The sequence below is a fragment of the Carlito syrichta genome, unplaced genomic scaffold (assembly GCF_000164805.1).
Source record: "Carlito syrichta isolate Samal-C Ts95f unplaced genomic scaffold, Tarsius_syrichta-2.0.1 Scaffold309471, whole genome shotgun sequence".
NCBI lineage: Eukaryota > Metazoa > Chordata > Mammalia > Primates > Tarsiidae > Carlito > Carlito syrichta.
In genome coordinates, this window is record NW_007253567.1 from 11,530 (window position 1) to 21,362 (window position 9,833).

A 9,833-nucleotide genomic window follows, 5' to 3' on the forward strand; every position below is an offset into this window, starting at 1 on the left:
GCCCAGCAGGTTGAGGCTGCAGTGGCCGGGAGCGGCCACTGCACTCCAGTCTGGGCGACAGAGCAAGAGTCCAACTCAAAAAAAAAAAAAATCTTTGTGGAGACAAGGTCTCACTATGTTCCCCAAGCTAGTCTCGAAGTCTTGGGCTCAAGCACTCTTCCTGCCTTGGCCTCTCAAAGTGCTGGTGGGATTATAGGCATGAGCCACTGCTTTTAGCTTTGACTTTTAACTTTTTTGATAGTGTCCTTTGAGGTACAAAAGTTTAAATTTTGATGAAGTCTGGCTGGGTGTGGTGGCTCAGGCTTATAATCTCAGCACTTTGGGAGGCTGAGGCGAGAAGATTGCCTAAGCCTAGGGGTTCGAGACAGCCTGGGTAACTTGGCGAGACCTCCTCTACAATAAGTAAAAAAATTAGCTGGGTGTGGTAGTGCGCGCCTGTAGTTCCAGCTACTTGGAAGGCTGAGGTGGAAGGCTCGCCTGAGCCCAGCAGGTCAAGGCTGCGGTGGCTGTGAGCTTGCCACTGCACTCCATCCTGGGTGACAGAATGAGACTCAAAAACAAAAGCAAAACAAAAAAATTAGGGAGTGTGATGTGAGAAAGAACTTCATTCTTTGTATGAGGATATCCAGTTGTCCCAGCGCCATTGATCAAAAAGTCTATTCTTTCCCCAGTCTTGGCATCCTTGTTGAAAATCAGTGGACTTGTAAATGTGAGAGTTTACTTCGGGATTCTCAATTCTATTCTATTGTTCTACATGTCTACCATGTAGACCACGTTCTCTTGATTACTGTATCTTTGTAGTGAATCTTGGCCTCCACCTTTGTTCTTTTTTGGATGGCTTTGGCTAGTCTGGGTTTCTTGAATTTCCATATGAATATAGGATGAGCTTGTCAGTTTCTGCAAAGAAGCCAACTGGGATTTTCGTAGGGATTGTGTTGATTGATGGCCATGAAACGTTTTCCCACTTATTTATGTTTTCCTTAATTTATTCCCACAATATTTAGCAGTTTTTGGAGTACATGTTTTGCACTTCTTTGGTTAAATTGATTCCTGAGTATTTTATTATTTTTGGTGTTTTTTGTTTTTTTTTTTTTGAGTTGGAGTCTCACTCTGTCACCCAGACTGGAGTGCAGTGGCTGCTCCCGGCCACCACAGCCTCGACCTGCTGGGCTCCGGCGATCCTTCCGCCTCAGCCTTCCAAGTAGCTGGAACTACAGGTGCGTGCTACCACACACAGCTGATTTTTGATTTATTGTAGAGATGAGGTCTCGCCAAGTTGCCCAGACGGGTCTCGAACCTGCGGGCTCAGGCAATCCACTCACCTCAGCCTCCCAAAGCACGGGATTACAGGCTGAGCCACTGAGCCTGGCTTATTTTTGGTGTTTTTGTAAATGAAATTGTTTTCCTAATTTCAATTTTAGATTGTTCATTGCTAATGTATAGAAATACAGTTGAGTTTTGTATTTTCTGTTTTAGAGGAGTTTGTGAACTGGTACCAATTCTTGAAATGTTTAGTGGAATTCATCAGTAAGGCCATCTGGGCCTGGACTCTTCTTTATGGTCATTTTTTTTTTTTTTTTAATTGGAGTCTCACTTTGTCGCCCAGGTTGGAGTGCAGTGGCATGCTTATGGCCACTGCACCCTCGACCTGCTGGGCTCAACTCCTTCCACCTCAGCATTCCAAGTAGCTGGAATTATAGGCGCACGCTACCACGCCCAGCTAATTTTTTTGATTTATTGTAGAGACAAGGTCTTGCCAAGTCGTCCAGGCTGGTCTCAAACCCCTGGGCTCAGGCAATCCTCTCGCCTCTACCTCCCAAAGTGTTGGGATAACAGGCTTACGCCACTGCACCTGGCTTCAAAATTTTTAAAATAGCATTTGGATCTTCCAGTAAGATACTAAATTTTTTTCTTTTTTTTTTTTGAGTTGGAGTCTTCCTCTGTCGCCCAGACTGGAGTGCAGTGGCCGTTCCTGGCCACCGCAGCCTCGACCTGCTGGGCTCCAGCGATCCTTCCGCCTCAGCTTTCCGAATAGCCGGAATTACAGGCATGCACTACCACGCCCGGCTGATTTTTTGATTTATTGTAGAGATGACGTCTCGCCAAGTTGCCCAGGCGGGTCTCGAACCCGCAGGCTCAGGCAATCCACTCACCTCGGCCTCCCAAAGGCACGGGATTACAGGCTGAGCCACCGAGCCTAGCTCTAAAATTTTTTAAGATTACGAACTTTGGAGATAAACAATCAGACTGACCTACGTTTGAAGTCCATCCTGGAGTTTCTGCTTGAATCTCAGTGTCACTAGCTGCAAACTAAAGAGGACAGTAGCACTGTGTTATAAGGTTGAAATGGGCCACGTTAGATACACAGAAAGCTCAGAACTGGGCCCAGCACCAGGCTCTGGGTAGCTTTTGAGATGGCCCTACGCCTCTTTCTCCCTCTACATTTTTGCAATAGGGTGCTGTGCCGTTCCTGGTCAGTGCCACCTCTGGAACCACCGTGCTGGGGGCCTTTGACCCTCTGGAGGCAATTGCTGACGTGTGCCAGCGTCACGGGCTATGGCTGCATGTGGATGTGAGTGCGATTTGGGCCTGGGGGTGAGGTGGGGTGGGCTGAGCCAAGGCCCACATTGTTCTTCCTGCTCCACAGGCCGCCTGGGGTGGGAGCGTCCTGCTGTCACAGACACACAGGCATCTCCTGGATGGGATCCAGAGGTGCACACAGTCCCCTTCCTCCCAAAGCCCACCCTTTGAATGCTCCATCCAGAGAATAGTCATGGACTAGGGAGCTTAGGATGGGGCTGGTGGGACGGGACCTGGAGAGATGGTTGACTGGGGCTGGGAGGTCAGACATGGGAACTCTTCCTGACTGCTGGGGTGAGGATGAGGCCAAAGCTCCTTTACTGGGGGTGGGGATAAGGAGGAGGGCTTTGGTTAGACAGCCTGAGAGGAGCCACTGACCTGGCTGTGCTCTACCCCACCCAGGGCTGACTCTGTGGCCTGGAATCCCCACAAACTCCTCGCGGCGGGCCTGCAATGCTCTGCGCTCCTTCTCCGGGACACCTCGGTGGGTGTGCCCCTGCCCTGCGCTGGCCCCACCTCTCTCTGGAGCTCTGTCTTCTCTTGTGCCATCTTAGATAAGGTCCAGGCCTTACTGTGCCCCTTTATTACCGTGCCATCTGAAGCTGACTCCCTAACCTGTGTTGGTTCTCTCACTCTGCCAGTGGCCCGTCTTCACCCAAAGGGAAGCATTTCCAGCTTGAAGTGGCAGTCAGAGGGACTGGGGAAGGGTGTTGGGAGAAAACCCAGAAAAAGGGGACCAAGCTAGCTGGCAGCCATCCCCGCAGTACCGCCCAGTTCCAGGGAAAGAAAAGGGCGGCCTGAGCTAAGAACCCCCTACCGCAGCCCTGGAGGGCAACCCCAGCGGAGAGGGTCGCATCTGACAATGTCCTCGCCCCACACAGAACTTGCTGAAGCACTGCCACGGCTCCCAGGCCAGCTACCTTTTCCAGCAGGACAAGTTCTACGACGTGGCTCTGGACACGGGAGACAAGGTGGTGCAGTGTGGCCGCCGCGTGGACTGTCTGAAGCTGTGGCTCATGTGGAAGGCGCAGGGCGGGCAAGGGCTGGAGCGGCGCGTCAACCGGGCCTTCGCCCTTGCCCAGTAGGCACTGGTGGGGGGGTCGCCCCAGTTCCCCTCTCCCGGGGCCCACCCCCTCCCTGTATTCCTGCTCTGTGGTGGCCTCTCTCTCAGGGGCTCTCAGGCTCGTTCTCAGGGGTCTCTTCTGTTTCTGGATCCCTGCCTTTCCTCCTCGGTCTGCGATTCCTCACTCTGTCCACAGGTACCTGGTGGAGGAAGTGAAGAAGCGGGAGGGATTTGAGTTGGTCATGGAGGTATGACCCCACGCTCTCTCGCGACTCCTGCCCCCACCTGTCCCACACACCAAAGCCCTGATGGGGGAAGTGGGGTGGGAAGAGGGGAAATCAGTCTCCCTTCCTCAGGTCACACCTTCCCCTTCCTCATTCCGCTCAGCCTGAGTTTGTCAACGTGTGTTTCTGGTTCGTGCCTCCCAGCCTTCGGGGGAAGCAGGAGAGTCCAGATTACAGCCAAAGGCTGTACAAGGTAGGCTTTCTCGCCAGCCTCTGCTTAACCCAGTTGAGGGAATTGATGCGGCTGGTGCCATACCTCCCCCTGCTGGCTGTGAGCGGTATGGCAGGTCCCTTGGCTGGTCTCTCCGCTCCTGAGGTGGGACTGTCACCTGGAAGATAGCACCAGCTTGTCCTCTTTTCTGTGGGGGTGGGGATGGGGAGCAAGCTATGTCTCCGAGAAGTGAGAAGAAGACAGGGCTGTTACAGAAGTCAGAGAAGTCACCGTGTCCAGTACCCAGACCCCTTTGCTCGGAGTTGGGCTGGGAGCTTGGGCCCAGGATGAATGGAAGAGCATTATCCCTGATGCTGGGGACAGGACAGCTTGGTGAGACAGTCCAGACGTGCCTCCTAAGTGCGAGGAGATTTGTTATGTCCTGTTCCACGAGGATAGATTGGTATAGGTGACGCAGATGATCTGAAGGGTCAGGAGGACTTGTTATTTTAGAAAACAGGAGTTCCTTAGCCGGGCATGGTGGCGCATGCCTGTAGTTCCAGCTACTTGGAAGGCTGAGGCAGAAGGATCGCCTGAGCCCAGCAAGTCGAGACTGCAGTGGCCGAGAACGTGCCACTGCCCTCCAGCCTGGATGACAGAGTGAGACTCCAACTAAAAAGAAAAAAAGAAAACAGGAGTCCCCTATTTGAAACCAGCGTGCTCAAGACAGTTTTGTAAGTGACATGCTAGATCACAGGGCACAGGTTAATAGGATCACCAATATTACAAGAATCAAGAAGGGAGAAAAACGGGTTAAGGATGACAAGGCTTGAAGTTACACTACAGCAGTGTTGGGATTCAGAGAAAAGCCAGGATTTGGCAAAAATTGGTCCATGTGACAAGAGAAACGGGGAAGAAAGCAGAACTGGAGAAAGCCACACAGGCTGGATGAGGTAGGAAAGATAAACCGGGGCCCCCGTCAGGGTCTGGGCCACGAGTGCTGGCTCCGAAGGCGGCCAGGGGAGGGAAAAGTCTGGTCGCTGGCGGCAGGGAGCCAGCCCAGCCCTCACCTGAGCCAGGCTGCAGCTGGAGCCTGTGTCCCCGCGCACAGGTGGCCCCCGTGCTCAAGGAGCGCATGGTGAAGGAGGGCTCCATGATGATTGGCTACCAGCCCCACGGCACCCGGGGCAACTTCTTCCGCATGGTGGTGGCCAACCCCGCACTGACCCGTACTGACATGGACTTCCTCCTCAACGAGCTGGAGCGGCTGGGCCAGGACCTGTGAGCCACCTCCCCCCCACGCTGGCCTCGCCCCCACCCCTGGCTCTGTCCCCTTCCTGTGCTCTTAAGACCATCCTCTCTAACAGAATGGTCTTCACAATGTTGATACGGTTCGACTCACTAGCTCTTCTAACTAGTCATTTGATCTTAAGGGAATGTTTAAATAAGCTATAGTGTATCCATATGACAGAATGTTATTCTGCCATTAAAATTATGTTTACAAAGAGAATTTTTATGGATACAAAAAATACTTAATATAATGTTGAAAAAGCTGGCTGTAAGACTTTATATATAGTAATATCTGAGCTGTGTTCAAAGACACATAGAAAAAGACCAATCAAGTGAAATATGCCAAAATGTAAACAGTTTTACCTGGGATGGGAGAATGGGCAACTTTAAAATAGACTCTTCTAGACCTTTGTGCTTCCCCTTTTCATTATGTAGTGAATATGCATTACGTGTGTAATAGGAAAATAAAAGCTAAAATCTCAACTATGTTATTTTGGTATGTTTTGAAGTTTCTTGCCCTTCAGGTATAAGAGAGGCTAAATATAGGGCTGATTTTTCCCAAAAAAATCTTTATCGGGAAGGGAAAGACTCAAAGTGGAGTGTCTCTTAAAATTAATTGCATTTTGGTCGGGTGCGGTGGCTCACGCCTATAATCCCAGCACTTTGGGAGGCCGAGGTGAGAGGATTGCTTGGGCTCATAGATTGGAGACCAGCCTGGGCAACTTAGTAAGACCTCACCTCTATAATAAATCAAAAAATTAGCTGGGCGTGGTGGCGGCACGTGCCTGTAGTTCCAGCTACTTGGAAGGCTGGGGAGGAAAGATCACCTGAACCCCGTAGGTCGAGGCTGCGGTGGCTGTGAGTGTGCCACTGCACTCCAGCCTGGGCGACAGAATGAGACTTCAACTCAGAAAAGAAAAAAAAGTAATTACACTTTGGTTACATTGAAACAAGAAGGGCGCTGATTACACCTTGAGACCAGAACGTTTTCCAGTTATCAGTTGTGAAAAATCAGCACACACACACACACACACACACACACACACACACACACACACACACTAAACATTTTTCTTTGCTTTTTTTGAATCAGAGTCTCACTCTGTCACCCAAACTGAAGTGCAGTGGCACACTCACACCCACTGCAGCCTCGACCTGCTGGGCTCGGGCAATCCTTCCTCCTCAGCCTTCCAGGTAGCTGCAATTTCAGTCATGAGCCACCATGCCCAGCTAATTTGTTGATTTTCTTATAGAGTTGAGGTCTCACCATGTTGCCCAGGCTGGTCTCGAATCTGTGGGCTCAGGCAATTGCTAGGATTACCGTGTGTGAGCCACTACGCCCAGCCCAAATACTGTTCTGTAATTTAAACAACGGAAAAGTTAAAAAATATTAACAATGAACCAGCAATTAAACCACTGCATGCCCTCTGGTATTGCTACTGTCTTATGTAAAAACATCCATTTAACATTTATAATCCTGGCTGGTATCACGTCTCCGTGACTTTTTGGGAAGGAGGCATTTAGCGACACAAGTTATTAAGGACAAGTGGCAAGTCTACCAGAACTTTTTGTTATTTCCAATTTCTAAAAATATCATTTATGAAAACAGTATTGTGGTCATGTAAAAGTCATCCAAAATTATGTGAAGAGGCAAACACAGACTGTGCAAACCATAGCAAAAGGGTATCCAAATCTCAGACTCGAAACTCTTGGCCACTTAGGGAAAAAAAAAATAGCCTTTCTATTCATAAATTACTAGTAATTCCCTATAAACTTGTTATTCTTTATATAAATAGTATTTTAATTTCTTCCAAAGAATAGAATTCTTTTGAGATTTGCCATGTGAACTCCAAACCCTAATCTAAAGAATTCTGTATGTCTGCAAAATGTCCCAAATACAGTGAAAAGCAAAAAGGAAAAAAAAATTTTATTTAAAATTTTTAACTCAGTGGGGTGTGGTGGCTCACGCCTTGTAATCTCAGCACTTTGGGTGGCAGAGACTAGAGGATTGCCTGAGCCCAGGGGTTTGAGACCAGTCTGGGCAAGTTGGCAAGACCTCATCTCTACAATAAATAAAAAAATTAGCTGGGCATGGTGGCACACGCCTGTGGTTCCAGCTGCTTGGAAGGCTGAAGCAGAAGGTTCGCCTGAGTCCAGAATGTCGAGGCTGCAGTGGCCGTGAGCGTGCCACTACACTCCAGCCTGGGCAACAGAGTGAGACTCCAACTCAAAAAAATAAATAAATGGAATTTCAGCTCAAATCAAAGCCAGAAAGCAAAAACAAAAATGAAAATCTTATAATTCCTTGAATCATCTCTATTTGAGAATTTTCTTTTTTTTTTTTTTTTTTTGAGTTGGAGTCTCACTCCAGCCCAGGCTGGAGTTCAGAAACACACTCACTAATGGCCACCCCAGCATCGACTTTCTGGGCTCCAGCAATCCTTCCGCCTCAACCTTCCAATTAGCTGGAACTACAGGTGCATACTACCATGCCCAGCTAATTTTTTATTTATTGTAGAGACGAGGTCTTGCCAAGTTGTCTGGGCTGTTCTCGAACGAATGGACTCAGGCAATCCACTCGCCTCAGCCTCCCAAAATGCTGGGATTACAGGCTGAGCCACCAAACCCAGCCTGAAAAATATTTTTCTCCGAAGAACAGGACATAAAATCAGTTAATTACCTGTTGTGTGTGTTTTGTTTTCCAGCTTTATAGAACTGTTGCTTCTTTCCCCCTTTCTCAAATTCAAAGGGGAAAAGAAGCAACAGTTCTATAAAGCTGGAAAACAACTGAACTCAGCAAAGTTACCTCTCTCTCTCTCTCTCTCGTCATTCACTGGGCTCCTGCTATGTATAAGTCCTTTCGTCCTTTCCCTGCTGTTTAAAGAGCCTAAGATTTAATCTCAGACATCCTTCAACTGAGGCCACACCTGTTCTGGGGCCTTTGCACCTGCTGTCCTCTTTTTCCTCAGTGTAATCCCTCTATGTGGTTGGCTCCCAGATTGCCTTTAGATATTTGTTCATTTGTCACCTCCAAAGTGAAGTCTTCTTTAACTATCTAAAATTACATTTGGTGCCTGAGCCTGCGGGTTCGAGACCCGCCTGGGCAACTTGGTGAGACCGCATCTCTACAATAAAATCAAAATTTAGATGGGCATGGTAGCGCGCGCCTGTAGTTCCAGCTACTTGGAAGGCTGAGGCGGAAGGATCGCCGGAGCCCAGCCGGTCGAGGCTGCGGTGGCCGGGAGCGGCTGCTGCACTCCAGTCTGGGCGACAGAGTGAGACTCCAACTCAAAAAATAAAAAATAAATAAAATTACATTTGGTCCGGACTTGGTGGCTCAGCCTGTAATCCCAGCACTTTGGGAGGCTGAGGTGAATGGATTGCCACGTTGCCCTGGTTGGTCCGCGGGTTTGAGACCAACCGGAGCAACTTGGCAAGACCTGGTCTCTACGATAAATTGAAAAAAAAAAAACTAGCCAGGCATGGTAGCACGTGCTTATAGATGTGGCTGCTTGGAAGGCTGAGGTGGAAGGATCGCCAGAGCCCAGAAGTTCGAGGCTGCAGTGGCCATGAGCATGCCACTGCACTCCAGTCTAGGTGACAGAGTAAGACTCCAACTCAAAAAAAAACAACATTACATTTGGCAGTGAGCCTGCCACAGCACTCCAGCCTGGGCGACGGAGTGAGAGTCCGACTCAAAAAACAAAAAAACTGTTTATCAGTTTGTTTTTTTCCTCAAGAGTGCATTCAGGCTGTGAGTCTGGGCTAGAGTATGACATGAGTCATGTGTTCTTTTACAGGGAAGCACATCCCAGGGTCTATGGTGTCTGTCCATATTGGTGATGTTAATTTTGACCAAGGTCAAAATTGGTCAAGGTGTTGTCCAGCTTCTCCACAGTTTTTTTTTTTTTTGAGTTGGAATCTCACTCTGTCACCCAGGCTGGAGGTCAATGGCATGCTCACGGTCTCCGCAGCCTCAACCTGCTGGGCTCAGGTGATCCTTCCGCCTCAGCCTTTCAAGTAACTGGAACCACAGGCATGCGCCACCACACCCAACTGACTTTTTGATTTATTGTAGAGACGAGGTCTCTCTCGGTTGCCCAGGCTGGTCTCGAATCCCTGGGCTCAGGCAGTCCTCTCGCCTCTGCCTCCCAAAGTGCTGGGATTATAGGTGTGAGACACTGTGCCCGGCCTCTCCACAATTCTATAGTTACTGTTTTCCCTCTTGGCAATCTGTGGGGAGACATTTTGAGATTATGCAAATAATCTTGCTCCACTTCTGACTTTCCCCTCCTAGAGTTAGCATCCACTCATCATGGACTGACCCAAGCCAGTTTTTATTATAACAGTTGCAAAAAATGGTGATTTTTCTAACTCCAACATTCCCTCTTACTTTTTTTGGCTACAGACTCTAAAAAAGAGTCCTCTGGGCTGGGTGCAGTGACTCACACCTATAATCCCAGGA

The 9,833-nt window shown here is 49.0% G+C and overlaps 1 protein-coding gene across 3 annotated transcripts in view; it reads left to right on the forward strand.

Annotated features, from left to right (window-relative positions):
• The window catches only part of CSAD (cysteine sulfinic acid decarboxylase), an 11,685-nt gene extending 6,319 nt beyond the window's left edge, over positions 1-5,366 (forward strand). For 2 of the 3 annotated variants that reach the window (XM_008067286.2, XM_008067287.2), the window contains 7 exons: positions 2,456-2,572; positions 2,648-2,712; positions 2,983-3,064; positions 3,462-3,661; positions 3,840-3,891; positions 4,031-4,120; positions 5,190-5,365. In XM_008067286.2, the coding sequence (XP_008065477.1) occupies positions 2,456-2,572; positions 2,648-2,712; positions 2,983-3,064; positions 3,462-3,661; positions 3,840-3,891; positions 4,031-4,120; positions 5,190-5,363 (780 nt within the window). In that variant the 3' untranslated portion in view covers positions 5,364-5,365. Of the gene's footprint in view, positions 1-2,455; positions 2,573-2,647; positions 2,713-2,982; positions 3,065-3,461; positions 3,662-3,839; positions 3,892-4,030; positions 4,121-5,189 lie in introns of all 3 variants that reach the window. The other variant, XM_008067288.1, reaches the window with a different exon arrangement.
• The last annotated feature ends 4,467 nt before the right edge of the window (positions 5,367-9,833 follow it).